Here is a 24,376-nt window from a genome sequence, read left to right on the forward strand (position 1 = left end):
CAGCAAAATGTCTGAGATAAGTGATCGGTATGGTCAGTGTTGATAATTTTTGGTTTATTGGCCAAGCTCAAGGTTGCGCACAAGTGCACACTTCACAGAAAAGTATGGAAAACACATGCAGAGTAGCTGTTTTTTCACAGCTCAGATAAGAGGTTTTACGCTCTGCTTGCCAGAGAGCGCGAGAGAGCGAGTGTTGTGTGAGCAACAGCCACAATGCTGCACTGAGAAGACATGGCAGCCTTTTCTCATATTACTTGCGCAGTCAGGGCAGGGCGTACATACTCGCTGGTGTGTGCAAAATAGTTTTTGAAGATATCTCCCATCCACAGACGTACATTTTGTAGTAGAAAACCTTTGATTCTCCCGTGTTTGCAGCTGGAATGAGGTGCTTGTCCAGTACATCCAGAATGTCCTTACAGATTGATTTTAGCTCAGTCTCCACCTGCAGAGCAGACAACACACACAACCAGTTGTCAGCAAACTCGAGAATGGGAAAAAGCATCACACTCAACTATGAAGTCTCATTTTTACATAACCATTGAATGACCTCTTCAAAAGATTAAAAGAGGACCCGAGTCTTAACTTCTACTTTGAAAGGAGCCCCACACCATCCCTCCGATGCAATAGGTCTACATGTATTAGGTAACTAACATTCCGACAGCAAGGTGATTCTATTCTTCTACTAACCGCCGTCCCGGTGGCTCACCGTTTGCCTGTATTCCCTGATCATCTTTAGTTTGTCTTCGCCTCCTTTGTTCTCTTCTTTCTGTTCGAGGCTGCTGATTATCCTCCAGGATGCTCTTCTGGCTCCGATCACGTTTTTGTACGCCACCGACAGCAGGTTCCGCTCTTCCACCGTCAGCTCCACGTCCATGCCGGCCACATTCTTCATGGACTCCACCATTTCTGACAGAGAGGAGAGAGAGAAAAGAATGAACCTCAACCATCACACACCCCGTTTTCAATAAGGTAGGAAGAGTCTGTTCTGGGGATCGTCAGTTGCTTGCTGGCTGCAATAATTAAACATTTTAATAATATAGCAGAAGCGCTTATCCAGAGCAACTTAGTTAGTGCATTCATTTTAAGATGGCTAGGTTGGACAAAAGTATGTGGACACCTGCTCGTTCAACATATCATTCCAAAATCATGGGCATTAGTATGGAGTTGGTTCCCCCCTTTGCTGCTATAACAGCCTCCACTCTTCTGGGAAGGCTTTCCACGAGATGTTGTAACATTGCTGTGGGGACTTGCTTCCATTCAGCCACAAGAGCAGCTGACGTCGGGAATTGATGTTGGGCGATTAGGCCTGGCTCACAGTCGGCGTTCCAATTCATCCCAAAGGTGTGCGATGGAGTTTTGAGGTCAGAGCTCTGTGGAGGCCGGTCAATTTCTTCCACACCTTTTGACAAACCAATTCTGGATGGACCTCACTTTGTGCCCGGGGGCATTGTCATGCTGAAACAGGATTCGACGGTTGACTGCCAGATGGTGAAGCGTGATTCATCACGCCAAAGAAGGCGTTTCCACTGCTCCAGAGTCCAATGGTGGCGAGCGTTACACCACTCCAGTTGACGCTTGGCATTTCACATGGCGATCTTAGGCTTGTGTGCGGCTGCTCGGCCATGGAAACCCATTTCATGAAGCCCCCAACGAACAGTTATTATGCTGACATTGCTTTCAGAGGCCGTTTGGAACTCGGTAGTGAGTGATGCAACTGAGGACAGACAAATTTGACAACCTACGTTCTTCAGCACTTGGCGGTCCCCTTCTGTGAGCTTGTGTGGTCTACAATTTCGCGGCTGAGCCATTGTTGCTCCTAGACGTTTCCACTTCACAATAACAGCAGTTACAGTTGACCAGGGCATCTCTAGCAGGGCAGAAATTTGACGAACTGACTTGTTGGAAAGGTGGCATCCTATGACGGTGTCACTTTGAAAGTCACTGAGCTCTTCAGTAAGGCCATTCTACTGCCAATGTTTGTCTATGGAGATTGCATGGCTGTGTGCTCCATTGTATACACTTGCCAGCAACGGGTGTGGCTGAAAAAAACAAATTCACATATTTGAAGGGGTGTCCACATGTACACAAGTATCTCACTGATATTAAGTAAATTTTTCTTCAATAACGTAGTTATTCCTAGTCAGTCCTAGTCCTAGTAGGGGGGGAAAAAGTCAAATGTGACAGTTCGTTCACGAAATGCAAGTTCTCTTGCTGCTCCGTAGGCAAGTACCATGGCCTTGTAGTGGATGCAAGCCTCGACTGGAAGCAAGTGGAGTGTGCAGAGGAGCAGGGTGACATGGTAGAACTTGGGAAGGTTGAACACCAGGCGGCCTGCAGCGTTCTGGATAAGTTGCAGGGGTTTGATGGCACAAGCGGGGAGCCCAGCTCACAGCGAGTTGCAGTAGTCCAGACAGGTGGGTAACCGGTGTTAACGAGGACACTTGCTGCATTTATAAATCAGTCTACAAATATGCAAATAGCCACGCCCACTGTTCAGTACTAGCCTATAAGAAAGCTCATCACAAGAGGTTACAAAGCCATTACCAAACGCCATACCTATAGCCTAAAAACGCATAAAGTCAATTTTGTTTTTGCATACTCGCATAGCTTAGACCCTACTTTATATACTCTGAGGTTGTGTTGTGCCCTCCATCAGTTGAGACCAGGGGAGAACGACTGCCCCTTCTCAATGAAGCCACAGAAGTTCAAGGCCGACAGTGGTACTGCGGGCATTGTTAGCAGAAAACAAGATCCCCATTATAGAAGGGAAAAATGACGTGGTCAATCTTTATACAAATAAACACATTTTAGAAGACAATCATGGTGCCAATAATTGGGTCTAATACACCAGATGTATGTCCTTGAACAGATTACTCAAAACAAACAAAAATTATTTTTAAAATGTAATCGCATACAGAAGTTACAGATAATTTAGTTGCTAATGGTAGCCTGCAGTGCCACGGTCAGGCCTTCAACTTGAGTTACTCAATGAGATGGGGCAGCACTGAGCTATCCTGAAACCTCACTTCATGGAGTAGCACAAACTGCGCATCTAATATCTTAACCGACAACAGTTGGCTTCAATGCGCTATCGAGTCTAAGCATAGGAATGAATGGTGTCAAATGATCGATGGCTTTGTCCATTCATACACCTTTATAATTTAATTTATTTTAACTTTTCATTACTACAAAGACGGCCGCCAGTAAATTTAAATGGTAACATCCATTCTATTATCTACATTTCTATTAATAGGTTAGTTATGGGGGATTGACAGAATTTCAAACCAATATTCCCATTCAAGTACACAATATATATACAAAATGTGGACACCCCTTCAAATTAGTGGATTCGGCTATTTCAGCAACACCCGTTGCTAACAGGTGTATAAAATCGAGCACACAGCAATGTCAATCTCCATATACAAACATTGGCAATAGAATGGTCTTACTGAAGAGTTCAGGGACTTTCAACGTGGCACCTCATGGAATGCCACCTTCAATGTCAAATTTCTGCCCTGCTAGAGCTGCCCCGGTCAAATATAAGTTATGTTTTTTTTATTTCACCTTCATTTATCCAGGTAGGCCAGTTGAGAACAAGTTCTCATTTACAAATGTGACCTGGCCAAGATTGAGCAAAGCAGTGCGACACAAACAACAGAGTTATACACAGGATAAACAAACGTACAGTCAATAACACAATAGAAAAGTCTATATACAGTGTGTGCAAATGTAGTAAGATTAGGGAGGTAAGGCAATAAATAGGCCATAGTGGCGATATAATTACAATTTAGCAATTAAACACGAGTGATAGATGTGCAGAAGATGAATGTGCAAGTAGAGATACTGGGGTGAAAAGGAACAAAAAATAAATAATATGGGGATGAAGTAGTTGGGTGGGCTATTTACAGATGGGCTATTTACAGGTGCAATGATCGGTAAGCTGCTGACAGCTGATGCTTAAGAGTTAGTGAGGGAGATATGAGTCTCCAGCTTCAGTAATTCTTGCAATTCGTTCCAGTCATTGGCAGCAGAGAACTGGAAGGAAAGGCAGCCAAAGGAGGAGTTGGCTTTGGGGGTGACCAGTGAAATATACCTGCTGGAGCAAGTGCTACGGGTGGGTGCTGCAATGGTGACCAGTGAGCTGAGATAAGGCAGAGCTTTACCTAGCAAGGACTTACAGATGACCTGGAGCCAGTAGGTTTGGCAATGAATATGAAGCGAGGGCCAGCCAACGAGAGCATACAGATCACAGTGGTGGGTAGTATATGGGGCTTTGGTGACAAAACTGATGGCACTGTGATAGACTACATCCAGTTTGCTGAGTAGAGTGTTGGAGGCTATTTTGTAAATGACATCGCCAAAGACTAGGATCGGTAGGATAGTCAGTTTTACGAGGGTATGTTGGGCAGCATGAGTGAAGGATGCTTTGTTGCGAAATAGGAAGCCGATTCTTGATTGAAATTTTGTTTGGACATGCTTAATGTAAGTCTGGAATGAGAGTTCACAGTCTAACCAGACACCTAGGTATTTGTAGTTGTCCACATATTCTAAGTCAGAACCGTCCAGAGTAGTGATTCTAGACGGGCGGGTGGGTAGCGATCAGTTGAAGAGCGAAATGGTAGGCAACACAAGCTCACAGAACGGGACCGCCGAGTGCTGGAACGCATAAAAATCGTCTGTCTTCGGTTGCAACACTCACTAGCGAGTTTCAAACTGCCTCTGGAAGCAACGTCAGCACAACAACTGTTCGTCGGGAGCTTCATGAAATGGGTTTCCATGGTGATCTTAGGCACACAAGCCTAAGATCACCATGAACAAGCATTGGCCGGAGTGGTGTAAAACTCACCAACATTGTCCTCTGGAGCAGTGGAAACACGTTCAATGGAGTGATGAATTACACTTCACCATCTGGCAGTCCGACAGACGAATCTGGCTTTGGCGGATGCCAGGAGAAGACCACATAGTGCCAACTGTAAAGTTTGGTGGTGGAGGAATAATGGGCTGGTGCCTGAGCCCATGCACGCATATAAGTTCATGGCCTACAAGCTTTGCACACCTGTATTTGGGGAGTTTCTCCCATTCTTCTCTGCTCTGTCAGGTTCAATGGGGAGTGTCGCTGCACAGGTATTTTCAGGTCTCTCCTGAGATATTTGATCGGGTTCAAGTCCGGGCTCTGGCTAGGTCACTCAAGGTAATTCAGAGACTTGTCCTGAAGCCACTCTTGCATTGTCTTGGCTGTGTGCTTAGGGTCGGTGAACCTTAGACCCAGTCTGAGGTCTTGAGCACACTGGAGTGGGTTTTCATCAAGGATCTCCGTGTACTTTGTTCCGTTCATCTTTCCCCTCGATCCTGACTCCCAGTCCCTGCCCGTGAAAATCATCCCCACAGCATGATACTGCCACCACCATGCTTCACCGTAGGGATGGTGCCAGGTTTCCTCCAAACGTGACGCTTGGCATTCAGGCCAAAGAGTTCAATCTTGCCATCATCAGACTAGAGAATCTTTCTCATGGTCAGAGTACTTTAGGTGCCTTTTGGCAAACTCCATGTGGGCTGTCATGTGCATTTTACTGAGGAGCAGCTTCCGTCTGGCCACTCTAGCATAAAGGCCTGATTGGTGGAGTGCTGCAGATATAGTTGTCTTTCTGGAAGATTCTCCCATCTCCACAGAGGAACTCTGAAGCTGTCAGTTACCATCGGGTTCTTGGTTACCCCCCTGACCATGGCCCTTATCCCTCGATTGCTCAGTTTGGCCGGGCGGCCAGCTCTAGTAAGTCTGGGTGGTTCCAAACTTAAATTTAAGAATGATGGAGGCCACTGTGTTCTTCGAGACCTTCAATGCTGAATACATTACTTGGTACCCTTCCCCAGATCTGTGCCTTTCCTTCGACCTCATGGCTTGGTTTTTCCTCTGACATACACTGTCAACTGTGGGACCTTATATAGACCGGTGTGTGCCTTTCTAAATCATGCCCAATCAATAGAATTTACCACAGATGGACTACAATCAAATTGTAAAAACAGCTCAAGGATCAATGGAAACAGGATGCACCTGAGCTCAATTTAGGGTCTCAAAACTTACATAAATAAGGTTTCATTTTTTTCTTTAATAAATTTGCAAACATGAAAATAAAAAAAACATTTTTCACTGTCATTATGGGGTATTGTGTAGATGGATTATATTTTTTGTTTCCTCAAGGGGTCTGAATACTTTCCGAAAACACTGTATAGAAACATTAAACACTGGACCGTTTCCTTTATACTGTCGTTAACACTGTATTCATAATGTGTTCTTCCTTTCCCTTTCATATTGCTCATTCTAATACATCTACTACTATTACATTTGTTACATTATTTATATACTGGATTAAATACTGTATTCTTATTCATATACTCAACTCTTCACATTGCTCATTCTCATGTGTTCACATGTGTTCTCTCCCAAAACAAGTACTGAAAAGCTTGATTCTGGTGGCATTTAAAAAGGAAAAACACTCAAACCATCTTAAATATATTTCTACCTCTAGAAAGTATCTCAATAACGTATTGGTAAAATGATTATAGTATACAGGATGCAACTTAAGGTTGAGTGCTGCAGCTATCTAAAGAAACACAGAGACCTTTCTGAATTAAAAAAGTTTATATTGACAAAATTAACAGAGGAACATGAATTAGAGTTCCCTGATTCATGTTCATCACAAAAGGAGGGCGGGCATTGGAAATCTCGTTCCAGGTTCTTACAAAAACCTAGTTCTGACTTAGGTAACAGCCTTTGTCAGAGCACTTTATTCTTCTGGGCTTTTGGAAAAAGATTTCCAACGCCCTCCTGTAATTGAGCTGCTTGATTGGGGGGGGGGGGGGTTGTTGATGCAGAGCCGCATGCAGGCGGCTAGATGCTCTCCCTGCAGTCTGTTCCTCAAGTCTGTTTTGACCTGAAATAACAAAAGAATAATAAGAGGGGGGACTGGGACAAAGAGGATCTACTTCCACATTTAAATGTTCTTACTTGTTTCATTGCAGAGAAGTCCCTCTCACAATTAACGGAAGACACTGGTATAGTCAGTGCGATTGCTGCCAGCTGGATAAGGCAAGTGTAGATAGCCTCCACTCATCAAACTGAAAGGCCAGCTTTGTCATTGCCATCATCTGGTCCAACCCCTGAAATACATTAAAAACAAAAAGATATTCAACATTAAAGAAGAGCCAACAGAGTGGTAGTTCAACAGGAAAAAGGGTTGGGCAACACTGGCCTAAAATGTTCTCTTCAAAAGACTCACACTCAATGCCATACCTTGAATGCTCCAACAAACACATGTTGCTTGTAAGACAACCACTCTTGCAGCACAGCAGCCTCTGGCGGGTGCAAGAACTGCTTGGGGAAGAGGTTCAGGTTAAAGGTGTTTATCCTCTCACTAGAGAAAGCAGGCTGAGGTCCCAACAGACTGAAGGCCCCCAGAATCTACCGGTGTTGGAACCTCCGGTCTAGGCTGTCCTGAAGGCCAACAAGATATGGATCCATTCCCTAATTACAGCACAAAACAGAAAATAAGTGATTAATAGCTGTTTTAGTGGATCCAACACACAGGATGTAACATTGGTTTAATCACAGCATTTGAAAACAAATGTTTTTACCTCCTTTCTGAACCCGAACCCAGAACTGCACCCTGGTCTTGTCCACCTGGCTTCTCCCTCTCCTCCTCGATGTTGAATGCACCCAGAAACCCATTGGGCCATCGAGGTCCTGGTGGAGTTGGCTCAGAAATAAATACATAATGCTACAGACTAAATAAGCAATCATTTTAGCCCTTAGCCTAATTAAAAGGACATTTGACTAACCATGTGGCGTATTATATAGCCACGGCTTCAGTCTGTCAATTTTATGTCACATCTGGATTGCCGGTAGCGCACACTTGGCCTTACTCAGCTCTACTCTACTCCTTCCATCTACCCTCCTGGTTTTCCTCTCCTCTGTTAACTCACTCCCGGGATTCTGCCTCGTCTAGGTCTAGTAAAGTCACACACTTATTATAAAAAGGATAGCTTAAGCTTTTAAAGGGATAACTAACTAAAGAAAGTGTCATAAAAATAAGGCTGATTTGACATTAGCTAGCTAAGTTAACATTACCGGACACTTGTCCTTACTACCCCCTCTCTATTTTGCTGCTGTGGCTGGAAATATTTCAATTAACTCGCCTGAGAAAAAAAATCTAATTGAAGACAGATGTAGCTTTCTTTCTTGCACATGATACAGTTCCAAACAAACTACCTAGCTAACTTGCTAGAATAGAAACGTTAGAAAACCATGTTTCTATCATCAACATAATGTTACTTGTGGATATTCCAATAGCTAGCCTTACAGTTTTCAATTGTGGCAGCAATATTCTAAATTTGAAGTCAGAAGTTCACATACAACTTAGCCAAATACATTTAAACTCCATTCCTAACATTTAATCCTAGTAAACATTCCCTGTCTTAGGTCAGTTAGGATCACCACTTTATTATAAGAATGTGACAAGTCAGAATAATAGTGGGGAGAATTATTTATTTTAGCTTTTAATTCTATCATCACATTCCCAGGGGTTCAGAAGTTTACATACACTTAATAATTATTTGGTAGTATTGCCTTTTAAACAATTTTACTTGGGTAAAACATTTCAGGGAGCCTTCCACAAGCTTCCCACAATAACTTGGGGGAATTTTGGCTCATTCCTCCTGACAGAGCTGGTGTAACCGAGTCAGGTTTGTAGGCCTCCTAGCTCACACACGCTTTTCAGTTCTGCCCACACATTTTCTATAGGATTAAGGTCAGGGCTTTGTGATAGCCACTCCAATACCTTGACTTTGATGTCCTTAAGCAATTTTGCAACAACTTTGGAAGTATGCTTGGGCTCCTTGTCCATTTGGAAGACCCATTTGCAACCAAGCATTAACTTCCTGACTGATGTCTTGAGATGTTGCTCCAATATATGCACATAATTTTCTTTCCTCATGTTGCCATCTATTTTGAAGTGCACCAGTCTCTACTGCAGCAAAGCACCCCCACAACATGACGCTGCCACCACCGTGCTTCACAGTTGGGATGTGTTCTTCGTTTTGCAAGCAACCCCCTTTTTCCTCCAAACATAACGATGGTCATTATGGCCAAACAGCTCTATTTTTGTTTCATCAGACCAGAGGACATTTCTACAAAAAGTCCCCATGTGCAGTTGCAAAACGTAGTCTGGCTTCTTTATGGTGGTTTTGGAGCAGTGGCTTCTTCCTTGCTTAGCAGCCTTTCAGGTTGTCGATATAGGACTCGTTTTACTGTGGATATAGATACAAAAGTATATTTGTTTCCTCCAGCATCTTCACAAGGTCCTGTGCTGTTGTTCTGGGATTGATTTGCACTTTTTGCACCAATGTACGTTCATCTCTAGGAGACAGAACGTGTCTCCTTCCTGAGCGGTATGACGGCTGCGTGGTCCAATGGTGTTTTAAACTTGCGTACGATTGTTTGTACAGATGAATGTGGTACCTTCAGGCATTTGGAAATTGCTCCCAAGGAGGTCTACAATTTTTTCTGAAGTCTTGGTTGATTTTTTTTTCCAATGATGTCAAGCAAAAAGGCACTGAGTTTGAAGGTAGGCCTTGAAATACATCCACAGGTACACCTCCAATTGACTCAAATGATGTCAATTAGCCTATCAGAAGCTTCTAAAGCATGACATCCTTTTCTGGAATTTTCCAAGCCGTTTAAAGGCACAGTCAACTTAGTGTATGTAAACTTCTGACCCACTGGAATTATAAGTGAAATAAATCTGTATGTAAACAATTGTTGGAAAAATTACGTGTCATGCACAAAGCAGATGCCCTAACCGACTTGACAAAACTATAGTTTGTTAACAAGAAAATGTTGGTGAAAAACTAGTTTTAATGGCTCCAATTTAAGTGTATGTAAACTTCTGACTTCAACTTAGATCTAAATGATGTTAGTAGAGTTTTTAGGTTATAGATAGTTTATGTAGTTAACTAGTTAGCTGGCTAATGATAGTCAAACAAACAAGCTAACATACCTTTTTTGCAGTTTCTCACACGGGTACACTGAAGTGATTCAAGTGAATTGTGTTTCGCGACACAGAGCTTTTGTATTGCGCACTGGTCCCTGGCACGCTGTGTTTCGAGTTGCAGGCTGCCTGCCACAGCTCAAAGAGCTAAGTAACCTTCAGAACTGTGTTGAAGCCAGATGATCTATTTACCAAGAAAAGCCGATGTGCTCCACAGAAACTATGTTTGGTAGAAATAGGTGTGGTGGCAATGATTCTGTCGTGGCGCAGCACCACACTTAAATGAAGGCCGAGGAAACACTATCTTACATTGCATTTTTTAAATACTGTTTATATAAAAACACAGCCTGTAGTTATATACTGGATTCTCGACAAAGCTTGCTAATATATTTACTGCTGTACATATTCTTAGCATATCTGTTGGTGTACGTACACAGATTGCACTTTGATTACTGATAGTTTTATTTGGGTTGTTAACTGGATTGGTCCTGAGAGACGTTTTGATTTTTTTTGTGTAATCTAATTGTCAAGGTATATTACCATTTTTATTAAATACCATTAAGAAATTATCAAATTGTTGGATTTATGGATTTATCCTCAATCCAAAGCGGTTCACTGGGTTTTCATACACAATGACTATCAGGACGGATCACATAGGCCAACTACACTCACTGTATAGAACAGGGTCTCCTGGCACATTTCTCTTCCATATTTAGATGTATAAAGAGATTAGATGCACACCTTGAAAGGTTCCTGTCATCACCAGATCTCTTAATGGAGTGTCTGGGGAGTTGCCAGCATAGACGCGGGGGGGGGGGGGGGGGGGGACTTTATGCAAACCTACATTAACGCTAGATGGGCGTAGCCGTGGGAGTAGAGCCCAGCTGGCTGCTGAGCCAAAGACCAGAGGAGTGTCTCGGAATTCTAGAATCTTCCCTCATAGAACGTCGTCGAATTCAGTACTGCGTCAGTGTCCAAGTCTGGGAGATTTCTTTTATAAAATAACTTTTGGTTTTTGTCTGTAAAACACAGCAGTCAAGAGACACCATTACAGGGCTGGTGTAATCAAAGTGAGGCAACTTGCAGGTGGGGGCTTTTCACATTTAATGATACACCAGTAAATCAGATCAAGGAAAATGAAAGGAGCTGTGCAGCTGTCCAATATGGGTGTTATAATACAGTAAGTGGTTACAACAGTTCTTAGCTAGAGCAGAAATATTGCTCGTAATAATTACGGCATAACATATTGCCGTACTAGGCCTATAGCCCACGTTAGGCCTATATGTTTACAGTTACACAATACCCTACCATTGCTATATACCAATGCTTATGGGACTGAGGGGGAACCCCCAGAAAGCATGGGGTCTTGCACTGTGTGGCCATGCGGTGCACAGGCAGGCAGAACAGTGTGTGCCATATACATAGAGCCTAAGACTTCTAGAGACAGAGTGAGAGACAGAGTGTACCTACAGCAGCCAATGGCAGACCTCCACAAAGCATGCCGCAGAAACTCAATGCTCGACAGTCAGCGCCCAGGAAGAGCAGCAGCACTACAGTATCTCTGCAGCAGAAGACCACTGAGCCGTGGCTTTGATCAGCGGACTAGGGCCGTGCTCAAACGCACTCAGTGACCCCTCTACAGATTGACACAAAATGTAAAAGGTAGGGGAAAGGAAGCTGAAATAAAATTATGAAATTTGATGAAACCAGATCAAAAGTATGATGACCAAAGTATGAAAAATTACTGTTGCTTCTAGATTGATAAAGTTAGATTGGGTTCAGGGGGGCGGGATTATTAAGGGCATAGGGTGACGTCAACCTAGCTCATTTTAATACACCAATGGTATTTAACTAATTTAAATAAGTACCGCCTTGTAACCAACGTCGTTGGGATAACTACTCTATACGTGCCAAAATTTGACTAAGGGTGTCAGCAAATATAATAACAAGTTTACACTATTCATCTATGGCAAAGACACGGTGCCTTCAGACCAATTGACTTTCCACTTTGTTAGGTTACAGTCTTATTCTAAAATTGATTAAATTGTTCCCCCCCTCCTCAATCTACACACCACACCACATAAATGACAAAGTAAAAACTGTTTACATTTTTATAAATTAGATTTATTTTTTATTTTTAGCTAAGTTAACACTGAATACATAAGTATTCAGTCCCTTTAAAATCAGTACTTTGTTGAAGCACCTTTGGCATTGATTATAGCCTCAAGTCTTGGCACAACTGTATTTTGGGAGTTTCTCCCATTCTTCTCTGCAGATCCTCTCAAGCTTTGTCAGGTTGGATGGGGAGCGTTGCTGCAGGTCTCTCCAGAGATGTTTGATCGGGTTCAAGTCTCGGCTACTCATTCAAAGAATTGTCCCAAAGCTACTCCTGCATTGTCTTGGCTGTGTGCTTAGGGTCGTTGTCCTGTTGGAAGGTGAACCTTTACCCCAGTCTGAGGGGTCCTGAGTGCTTTGGAGCAGGTTTTCATCATAGAGCTCCCTGTACTTCGCACCGTTCATCTTTGCCTTGATTCTGACTAGTCTCCCAGTCCCTGCCGCTGAAAAACATCCCAGCAGCATGATGCTACCACTACACTTCACCATAGGGATGGTGCCAGGTTTCCTCCAGACTTGACGCTTGGCATTCAGGCCAAAGAGTTCAATCTTGGTTTCATCAGACCAGAGAATTTTGTTTCTCATGGCCTGAGAGTCCTTAAGGTGCCTTTTGGCGAACTCCAAGCAGGCTGTCATGTGCGTTTTACTGAGTGGCTTCTGTCTGGTCACTCTACCATAATGGCCTGATTGGTGGAGTGCTGCAGAGGTTGTCCTTCTGGAAGGTTCTCTCTCCCATCTTCACAGAGGAACTCTGTCAGATTAACCATCGGGTTCTTGGTCACCTCCCTGACCAAAAACATTCTCCCCCGATTGCTCAGTTTGGCTGGGATGGCCAGCTCTAGGAAGAGTCTTGGTGGTTCCAAACTTCTATTTAAGAATGGAGGGTTCACACTATTAGGGTGTGGTGCCTCGCTTAATGTAGAAATGTCATGTCTGTGTAGGGGACCTGGGTGATCGAGAACACATGAAGAAAAGGAAGATCTCAGCTAGTTTGAATGAACAGGACTCGCACCAGCTTGCCTTTCATACATGTGTGGAAGCAGCACATCTTACTTTGCTCAGCTATTCTGCCACCTTGATTAGCACAACGACAAAATCAAATTAACATTTTAAATGACTGCAAGAGCATTCGGTGTCTAAAAAATATACTTTCTGTTAACTGTTCTATCTTAACCCATCAAGCAAGGAAAGAGGAATACTACTCAGTCAATGGAGAAAGAAGAGAACAGACATGACTGAGGTGTTGGGGGGAGGGGTGTTACTGCCACCATTATGACACCACATTGGAACGTGTTCAGGTCTGTTGAGCGACAGACCAGGACTGCTGAGCCCGGTGTGGCTGGAAGCAGTGTATAAGTGCACTTCCTGAAAGAATAGGCACCAAGGAGGGGAGCGAGGAAAAGGTAAGAGAGCACAGTCTTTGCAAAGATCCCCACTAAGCAGGCAGCTCCTGTGTGATCTATTTGCACACACACACACACACACACACACACACTGGGGCTGGATGACTCGCCTGGGCTGGAGAGAGAGAGAGGGTTTACATAAGAGAGTAGCACACTGCTGCTCTCGTCTCCTCCTGTCCCTTGGTCCCCATGTCAGGGTGGCTGCATAGGCACATACCTTACAGTCTCTGGTCTGGCTTAAGCCCAGCTGCACTATGCGCTTTGCACATTCCTCTGTGCCAAAGGGGGCTCAGGAGGAGTGGCCTGTTCCACAGCAGGCCTGCAGGGGCTCTGAGTGGCCGGCCCCTCCAGGTGATTGACCTCTTTCAGCAGGCGTAAGGACATGAGGGGTGGGGGGTGGGGGGGGTTGTAGGCTAGAGCTGGTAGGGGACAGTATCCTGTTTCATAGCAGGGCAAAAGAGATCAGAGAAGAACCTGCATGGCTTATGTGTAGCACTGCTGATCTTCGATATCAAAATCTAGAAAACTCTCAGATACTACTACAGCACTTAACAGTGTGCCTTCCCAGCAATACTGCTGTCATGTTAAATGGGGAAAATAAAAATTCAATGAAACTAAGGCATTTAATGCATCTTCCTCTGCATTCATCATCATGGGAAAGTCTTAGCCCAGATGAGTCTGCATACTTTATGAACTGGGTCATTAGAGAGGTACAGTTCAGATAATTCAAGTACTAATAAGTCAGGAGAAGAAAAATAATTCAAGATTAGTGATAAGAAAAAAAACAAGTTACATGTCGGGATATTATTATTGATGCTATATCATATCGTTTTGACAATATTGCAATATTATTTTGCACTCATTGGCTGTAGCTACCTATTTTTCCTTCATAGCTTGTTCTCCATCTTTTATTTTTTATTTTTTTCTTTTTTTAAATAGGGCAGCAATTTGTTTTATGCACTTTTATTTCTATGACTAATCTAAACTCATTATCATGGCTCTCGTCACTCTGCAACAGATATGTGAGCAATATGTTTGGAACATCGAATCTTAAAAATCACAGTATCGAATTGTAATACATATAGAATCTCAATACATATCAGCACCTAAGTACAGATATAATATCGTATGGTCCCTGGCAATTCTCAGCTCGATTCAAGATCCACATCAAAACACTCGTCAAGGAAAGGTGGTGGTATGCTACAGGGAAGGCTTCCAAAAGGAATTCAGAATCCACTCAAAAAAGAAGCTTGAAGGATCACTTCAGCATAATTGGGCACTAACAGGCATCAATGATAGGGAGCCCAAATGTGTAGCGACATCCACTGAGGAAAGAGTCATTGCAATCATAGAAATTATAATGGCGCCGGGGGGGGCTGCCGTTTTACGGGCTCCTAACCAACTGTGCTATTTTGTGTGCTATTTCGCATTGTTTGTAACTTATTTAATGTTGCTGATAATGTCTCTTATGACCAAAAAGAGCTTCTGGATATCACAACAGAGATTACTCACCTCGAACTGGACTAACGTTTTTTCTTTAAATGAGTTCGACGCCAATGATATACTGCTGCTCCGAGATCAGGCTCAAATCCCTGACATTGAAAAGACAGAAATACAGGGGGCGGAGATCGGGGTGCCTTGTGAGAATTTGTCGGTGAGTGTGTAACCCGCCTCTACCATCCGTTCTATTGGCCAACACGCAATCGCTGGAGAGTAAACTGGAAGATCTGAGACTACCCTAACCAACAGGACATTAAAAATGGTAATATCTTATGCTTCACAGAGTCGTGGCTGAACAACGACACAGATAATATGCAGCCGGCTGGGTTTTCCGTGCATCGGCAGGACAGAACAGCTACGTCTGGTAAGACGAGGGGTGTGTGTGTGTGTGTGTGTGTGTGTGTGGGGGGGTTGTGTCTATTTGTCAATAACAGCTGGTGCGCAATGTCTCATTTTAAGGAGGTCTTGAGGTTTTGCTTGACAGAGGTAGAGTACCACATGATAAGCTGTAGACCACACTATTTAACAAGAGAGTTTCTTATTTTTTTTAGCTGTCTATTTACCAACACAAACCAATGCTGGCACAAGCTATAGGAGGCCATGTGTAAAAAAGAAAATGCACATCCCGAAGCGGTGCTCTTAGTGGCCGGGGACTTTAATGCAGACAAACTTAAATCCTCTGTACCTCATTTCTACCAGCATGTCACATGCAACCAGAGAAAAATAAAATATATAACATTTAAAAAATAAAACACTCTAGACCACCTATACTCCACACACAGAAATGCATACAAAGCTCTCACTCATCCTCCAATAGGGAAATCTGAATATAATTTTATCCTCCTGATTTCTGCTTACAAGCAGAAAGTAAAGCAGGAAGTACCTGTGAATCGCTAAATACAAAAGTGGTCAGATGACGCGGACGCTACGTTACAGGACTGTTTTGCTAGCACAGACTGGAATATGTTCCGGGATTCATCCAATGGCATTGAGAAGTAGACCACCTGTCACCGGCTTCATCACACTGCTGCGTTGCCAAGCACGACTCCAACACCATCATTACGTTTGCTGACAACAGTGGTAGGCCTGATCACTGACAATGATGAAACAGCCTATAGGGAGGTCAGAGAACTGGCAGTGTGGTGCCAGGACAACAACCGATCCCTCAATGTGAGCAAGACAAAGGAGCTGATTGTGGACTACCTTAAAAACAGAGGGCCGAACAGGCCCCCATTAACATTGACAGGGCTGTACTGTAGTGGAGCAGGTTGAGAGCTTCAAATTCCTTGGTGTCCACATCACCAACAAACTATCATGGTCAGAACACACCAAGACAGTATCAAAGGCACGACAACACCTTTTCCCCCTCAGGAGACTGAAAAGATTTGGCATGGGTCCCCAGATCCTCAAAAACGTACATAGCTGCACCATCGAGAGCATCCTGACCGGTTGCGTCACCGCCTGGTATGACAACTGCCCGGCATCGGACCATAAAACACTACAGAGGGTAGTGCGTACGGCCCAGTAAATCACTAGAGCCAAGCTTCCTGACATCATGGACCTACAGTACCAGTCAAAAGTTTGGACAACTACTCATTCAAGGGTTTTTGTTTTTACTATTTTCTACATTGTAGAATAATAGTGAAGACATCAAAACTATGAAATAACACATGGAATCATGTAGTAATCAAAAAAGTGGGAAACAAATCAAAATATATATTTGAGATTCTTTAAAAAGTAGCCACCCTTTGCCTTGACAGCTTTGCACACACTTGGCATTCTCTCAACCAGCTTCAGCTGGAATGCTTTTCCAACAGTTTTGTCTCCAGTCACCCAAGTCCGACTTATCTCTGCTTGAGACACCTGTGGCATTGTGTGATGACAAAACGGCACATTTTAGAATGGCATTTTATTGATCCCAGCACAAGGCGCACCTGTGTAATAATCATGCCTTTTAACCAGCTCCTTGATATGCCACACATGGCAAAGGAGAAATGCTCACTAAAAATTTATATAAACAACATTTGGGAGAAATTCTGAGAGCATTTTGTGCAAATGGAACATTTCTAGGATATTTTATTTCAGCTGATGAAACATGGCCTTTAAATGTTGGGTTATATTTTTGTCCAGTGTAGATTAAGAGGAGACATGTTAAAGAAGGATTTTTATGCTTAAGACAATTGAGACATGGACTGTGTATGTGTGCCATTCCAGGGGTGAATGGGCAAGTGAAAAGATGGAAGTGGATTTGAACGGGGTATGGTAGTAGGTGCCAGGCGCAACAGTTTCCTGTGTATCAAGAAAAGTCAAAAGGACATACAGCCAACTTCACACAACTGTGGGAAGCATTGGAGTTGGCATGTGCCAGCATCCATGTGGAATGCTTGAGACCTTGTAGAGTTAATGCCCCGACAAATTGAGGCTGTCCTGGTGGTAGGGGGTTAGACCCATCGCTGCATAGTTAGCTGGTGCGATCGTAGTTAGATAGCTAGCTAAAACATTTTACAATGCTGCCAATTAACATTAACTAGCTAGCTGCCTAGCGTGTTGAGTTTAACGTTTGCTTACTGTTAGCGTTGATAATAGATAGCAAGATAACTAGCAGGAAACCCAACCCTCAGAGCTCTGTGGCTGCAAATCAGGGTTTGAAAACCTGTGTGGACTCCACACACACTACTTTTTAAGGCTGCCCCAGAGAGAAACTTAGTTGATTTATCGACTTCACTGTTTGAGTGTGCCCGCTCGGCTGAACGCAGCTGTACGGCGGCACTGCCGGGCGGCTGCTGAGTGTGTGCAACCATCACTTTTTAAAATCTGTTCCTTGTTGTTAAATGACTCCACAGGCATGAATAATTATTTAAAATAATTAAAGTACAAATATTTTTTAAAAAGGTTATCTACCTTAACCTTCAATTATTTAATCAGTTCCTTTGTTCCAGACTCCCGAGTGGCGCAGCGGTCTAAGACACTGCATCTCAGCGCAAGAGGCATCACTACAGTTCCTGGTTCGAATCCAGGCCGTGATTGGGAGTCCAGCACAAACAAAACAAAACATATTTGATGAGACAAATTGATGTTAGGATATTTCAGTTATACCGTATGAGATAATGCGGCAAATACATTACGTTGTTACTAGTGATGCACCGATATGGCATTTTTGGCCGATGCCGATATCCGATATTTTCCTTGCAAAAAAACAACATACCGATAACTGAATTCTTGAAGTTAAATAGTTAACACAGACACGGACGCAGCGGTCTAAGGCACTGCATCTCAGTGCCAGAGGCATCACTACAGGCCCTGGTTCGAATCCTAGCTGTATCACATCCGGATGTGATTGGGAGTCCCATAGGGTGGCGCACAATTAGCCCAGCGTCGTCCGGGGAAGGCAGTCATTGTAAATAAGAATTTGTTCTTAACCGACTTGCCTAGTTCAATAAAAGGTTACACACACACCCAAAAGTTATTTTGAGGCTTTTATGCATGTCCCCATTACCAGTAAAACATAATAATCAAAACCTATTTCTTTCACTTACTTGCTGAGCTGTGCTGTTTCGTTGTTCAGTCGTTTAATTCTCAACCAGGATTTCATGACATATGTCAAGCAGTGAAGTTTCAGCTCTTTCTGTTCATGGCCTTTCTCCGTGCGCACGGTCACTGTGTCCGTTTCCATCTTGTCCAGCTGCGTATGTAACATTTCACGTAAACCCCGTTCCTTGTCTGCATCGAAGTAGCGGTCCTTGTACATAGAGTTGAGCATAGTGGTGACACAGTAGAGAGAGAATGCCACCGAATCACTTTGTCGAGCAGGCGTTTTAATGCCATGACAGAGGGTATCACATCTGCTGCAGGCGCAGTGATTGAGCATATATCTCGAGTCAGTTGTTTGAATGGAGCTTGCTAGTGTGTTCATGTTTCCAAGTTTCAAACATGTTCTCAAATGCCATTGAAATGGCAGCGGCGGTATGACAAACCGGCACATTCACGAACATGCAACATCCTCAGTACGAAATCCTCAATGACACATTGTGCTGTCAGACTCAGCATGCTCACAGGGCTGATATCACTGGTTCAAATGTCAGTCATAACGCTAATAGCAGTGACGCAATGTTTATTTTTTAGCAGTGACGCCATTACTGTATAACTTTGGTAGAGCAACATCTGAAAAATAGCACACTTGGTAGTGTGTACTAGTGCTCGACCATTCGGCAAAAGCCAACATCAGAACGGTTGATTGTCAAGGGCAATGAATACCATTATCTTGCCATTAATGGATTTCGCCTTTGAGTTGAGTCGCTGAAATTGTCTTACTCTTTCAAATGACTGCTCGATTTACACAGCAGACATTGTGGGCTAGGTTAGAAATGTTGCAAGTGTAGCGCAAAAGTTTACATGGCGTCATTACATTATATAGGTATGCACGTCAGCTTTGACATCGGTTTTGCACATCGGCGTTAAACTAGACATCGGGCCAATGCCGATAAGTTCACCAATATATTGTGCATCCCTAGTTGTTACAGGTGTGAAGCTTATGTGCATGTGGCGCACTGTGTAGGAGGGAGGTTCCCATGTGTGAGAAGTGTGCAGAAAGGCATGAGATAAAGGAATAAGTAGCATTGGGAAAAGAAGCAGTATGTGTTAATTGTAGGGGTGCACAAGGGGCTTCGGATCAGAAATGTCCAGTGCGAGAGAGGCAGGTTGAGGTTACCAAGGGTTAGAGTAGTGCAGAGGGTGTCATATGCTGAGGTAGTGAAGAAAGTAATGGGTCAAGGGGGAGGGATCCTGAGAGGATTTGTGAGTAGTAGATCTATACCAATATGGAGAGATAAGGCCAGTGATATATACAGTGTTGCCATGTTTGCAGTTTTCCCACTTAATTGGGCTACTTTGAAAAAGTTGTGAGTGAAAATGTATTGGTTCGCAGGTATTTGCACTGCGGACGCCATGGCATCTCATATATATATATATAAATTCCCCCACTGTGAACTGCTCCTGACTGTCAGGCAGTGAGACAGGCTGTTGCTGAGTGAGTGGTGGGGAGGGCCGGAGGGGTGTGTGCGTTGAGAAAGCACTACAGTTATTGGCTGAGGCACGTGAGCGAGAGAGCAGCCAGCACGTGCACACGTTATGACAACTTTTTACCAGTTGTAGGTAGACTATTTAGATTTTCATTATGGAGACAGCTATTTTCAAACCTTTTTCCATGAAACATTAAATACTCTAGAACTGATGCACATCAAGAAATAGTGGCGACAAAGCACTGGAAAATGACTTTGGGGCGCATTATATAAATCTACTCTGGGGTGGTTTAAACTGCATTCTAATGTTGACTGCTTAAAGAAAACGGTATCAAACAAAGTGCTTCATGCATGCTCAGTTCTTGGGTCTCGGGGGCTGCACGAGTAGACATTTTTAAATGGAAGCTACGGAACACCCTCGCATGGTTCTTTTTATGGGGGAAAAGTCCTAAATTAAACTGACAGGCAGTGTAGTGTGTGTGTGGAGAATTATACATTTGTCTTTGTTGGCCATCAAATAGCCAATTAATGTATATGCCATTGTAGGCTACCATTTGACACAATACATGTTGAAATTATGAAGTTATGAATCACTGGAGTCATTGCAAATCATTTTGCCTGTAACTTCAATTTACTGTAGCCTTGTGTTATTATGAACGCATTTGATCGACGGTAAAAGTAGTCAGATTAGGCTACAGATAAAACAAATGTAAAAAATAAACACTGGCTATTGTTGACAAGCATATTCAGTTCATTAAGACATTATTAATATTTCATTCAGTGATTGAAATCATGACCCCATCCTCAGTAGCCTATTCCAGCAGGCTATTGGGGAAACAAGCACTTCTTATTGCGAAATTGCCTCGCTATTCATGTTGAACAAATTTGTCTGTGAATTTGAACTAAGCAAGCTGCTGAATTGTTCAGTTTACATCTTGCCTATATCTTGTCTATGCTACTGTAGACCGTCTGAAATGAGATGTAGAACATATCAGGGGCTATAGGCTACTTGCTTTTATCTAAGCAAACTACGGCAACATTTGATTAGAATCATAAACCCAGATTTGAGTCTGAAGCCTATGCCTATTGAAATGACAAGTCAATCTCGCAAATGGGCCATTTATAAAGGTTTGTAGTCTTAACATCAGCACAACTGCCAGAAAGTAGCCTAACATTCAATTTTTTTATGTTCATCCGGCAGGGTACCCTAGTGGTTAGAGCATTGGACTAGTAACCGAAAGGTTGCAAGTTCAAATCCCCGAGCTGACACGGTACTAATCTGTTGTTCTGCCCCCGAACAGGCAGTTAACCCACTGTTCCTAGGCCGTCATTGAACATAAGAATTTGTTCTTAACTGACTTGCCTAGTTAAATAAAGGTAAAAAAAAAAATGTAAAAATGTAAAAGTGTTTCTTGCTATTATAAACCGGTTACCACAGAGATCTTCTGTCCAACATTCATCACTCAAATGTATCTATTGTTATGCAAATGCACAAAAGCGACTTACTTACAATTTTAAACCTGGTTCGAGCCCCAAATGCTGATTGGCTGAAATCCGTGGTAACCGGTTTATAATAGCAATAAGGCACCACGGGGGTTTGTGGTATATGGCTAATATACCCACACCTAACGGCTGTATCCAGGCACCCCGCATTGCGTCGTGGTTATTGGCCATTGGCCACTGTGGTATATTGGCCATATACCATACCCCCGTGTGCCGTATTACTTAATCATAGCAGTCAAACGAGTTAAATCCACATCCATTGATGGAAAATGATCTAGCAAGTTAAATAAGGGCGACATCAGTTCTCATGTCACATATTCAAATTCCTTTATTACACCATGGCATAGCTTGCAATAATTATTTTGAGGAAAACTACATTTTGCTTCTAACGTTGTTACAAGGATATCTTAATTGGCTCTAACTTATGGGAAATGGTTTAGATATGGCAACTCCTTACTTGCTGTGGGGACAAATTGGGCTAGTTTTCAAGCCTTTGGTGCATGTTTTGAATAGTCATAGTGCTAGAAATGTTTACTTGACCTGGCAACCCGGGATATATTCTTCAGTAAGATTGGTTTTGTTCATAGCAATGGTTATCAACAGTACTGCAGGGATGGAACACAAGTCGCAGAAAATAGAGGTTGTGGTGGCAGATGCAGAGAAGTATTTGGGTGTATGATTTGACGTCATTAGAGTTACCGGGTATGTTGAGTATTGGTGTTCCGTCCTTTAACCCCGAGGTAGGACTAGATAGATTTAAATAGTGGAGTAGGGTGGTGGGGTTTTAATTAGTGTAGGTTTATATAGGGGAAACAAATACCGTACTTTTTCCAAGCAAAGTATAAGAGGGTTCTATTCCAGTCTAGTTGGTGGCAGTACTACAACATTTCTGGGTGCCGTTAAACCTCAAACTCAAGTAACTTATACTTTCCTTGAAAAATAGTTGGCAAAACTGCAGTCACTAGCAAAGTAGCTTCAAGACTAACGTTAGCTAACTAGGCTACGAAGCCGCTATTTTTAGTGTAATGGCATTACTGTCAAAATAGCTAGCTAGTTCATCAAATAACCAAATTATTTTTGTGAACAAATGGTTAGGTAACCTAGGTAACCTTAACCATTCCCCATGACACGGTAGCTATTGCAATTTGGCAACCATTGTTAACCGCCATTTTGCCACAGATTTTAGCTCACGTTCGTTAGCTGTCATGCTCTCTTGTTAACTAGCGTTAGCTAGTTACGTTAACGTTAGTACATCCATTGAGAACTAACAACGAAGTCGGAACAACAGGACCACCAGCAGAAACAACCAACGGCTTTCAAAATAGCATGGGCTGAATATCACCCATGCCCATGCAATCACTGAATAGCCTAAAACCCAGTAATACACATGTGTATCGCTTGATACCTTTGTTCAATCAAACCACTAACGTTAAATGACTAACTAGTTAGGAAACCCTATCTTCAACGCTATTTTGTCTCTACTACGATCTCTTACTAGCTAGTTAACGAATCCATATTCAAACCACCTCATCCGCTCCTCGAAGCCCCCCGCTAGAGAGAGGGAGACAAGCGAATGAGGGACATACTCCGCATTGACAGTAAATCTTAGTCCTTACCATCGTATCGCTCGGCCTGTTCGGCGAGTTTGGCCTGGTATACTAAGTGTTCTCGATCTGCCATGGTGTTCGAGGTCGGGCTGTCGATGATGTGCGGCCTGAAGGAGAGGCTCGACCGTGGGTCTGTCTCAGACTGCGGTTCCTGGTGGAGCAGCAGCTCAGCGTCCCCACTATCTAACTACCGGTAGCACTGGTTTAAAGATGGCGTCCGAACTCAATCCGGGAAATTGACGCAATCCACGCCAACACCACATCCCCGCTCTTCACTTTTCTTTCTCACACACTCCGGTGCAAGCTATTGGCCACTAACCCATTTCATCTCATGTATTTATGGTGTGATTATATGTCAACCAAAAATCTATTGAAAGACAATGTGTATGTCAACCAAAAATCGATGGAAATACAATGTGAAACACAGGCCAGTATTAAAAAGATTCAGTTAAATATAATCCACTCAGCATGACCAGACTCCATAAAGTAGTGTGCATATAATAATGGTGGTTCACACATCAGGGCCACATATTTATATTTTAGTATATGGCTCTGGTTCACAACTCCTTGTCATTGCTGGAGTCAATACTGTTATTATAATACTGTGACTCCAGAGTGGCGCAGCGGTCTAAAACACTACATCTCAGTGCTTGAAGCTTCACTAAAGACACCCTGATTCGATTGCAGGCTGTATCACAACTGACTGTGATTGGGAGTCCAATAGGGCAGTGCACAATTGGTCCAGCGTCGTCTGGGTTTGGCCGTCATTGTAACTAAGAATTTGTTCTTAACTGACTTGCCTAGTTAGATAAAAAAATATAAGTGATTTTAACCTCTTCTCACCAGCCATGTGAGCCATGGGTAGTCAATCAGTCTGTCATAATCTCAGGTCGGCTGTATGCATTGTTAGCTTTCAAGCTCTAGGTGGCATTCTGCTTTTCCCCTAGTTCTCAGCCATGACTTCTCCCACGACTGCCTCATGTGAACTACAATCCCGACGCTGTATTTAACGTTTAGAAAAGTACCTTTCGCAACATGTATTTCATCAGCGAGAATCCTTAAAATAAAAAAGATACACTTACTGTAGCAGTTTTGCACAGATCCATACAACTATGGGTGCCTCCATCTGACAAAAATACACTTCCCCGAGTTGCACTTACACAAAGGTGTTCGGGGGAGCTTGCTAG

General features: G+C 43.1%; 1 protein-coding gene across 4 annotated transcripts in view; it reads right to left on the reverse strand.

Moving 5' to 3' along the window:
* LOC139423239 (14-3-3 protein epsilon-like) overlaps positions 1-23,535 on the reverse strand; it is a 39,469-nt gene extending 15,934 nt beyond the window's left edge. For 2 of the 4 annotated variants that reach the window (XM_071175037.1, XM_071175040.1), the window contains exons 1-7: positions 23,199-23,387; positions 7,633-7,741; positions 7,292-7,522; positions 7,007-7,158; positions 6,400-6,932; positions 707-906; positions 336-442 (exon numbers count right to left, since the gene is read on the reverse strand). In XM_071175037.1, coding sequence (XP_071031138.1) covers positions 336-442; positions 707-906; positions 6,400-6,478 — 386 coding nt within the window. In that variant the 5' untranslated portion in view covers positions 6,479-6,932; positions 7,007-7,158; positions 7,292-7,522; positions 7,633-7,741; positions 23,199-23,387. Of the gene's footprint in view, positions 1-335; positions 443-706; positions 907-6,399; positions 6,933-7,006; positions 7,159-7,291; positions 7,523-7,632; positions 7,742-23,198 lie in introns of all 4 variants that reach the window. The other 2 variants (XM_071175038.1, XM_071175041.1) reach the window with 2 other exon arrangements.
* Between the last annotated feature and the right edge of the window lie 841 nt (positions 23,536-24,376).

The sequence above is a fragment of the Oncorhynchus clarkii genome, chromosome 12 (genome assembly GCF_045791955.1).
Source record: "Oncorhynchus clarkii lewisi isolate Uvic-CL-2024 chromosome 12, UVic_Ocla_1.0, whole genome shotgun sequence".
In the NCBI taxonomy this organism is placed as follows: Eukaryota; Metazoa; Chordata; class Actinopteri; order Salmoniformes; family Salmonidae; genus Oncorhynchus; species Oncorhynchus clarkii.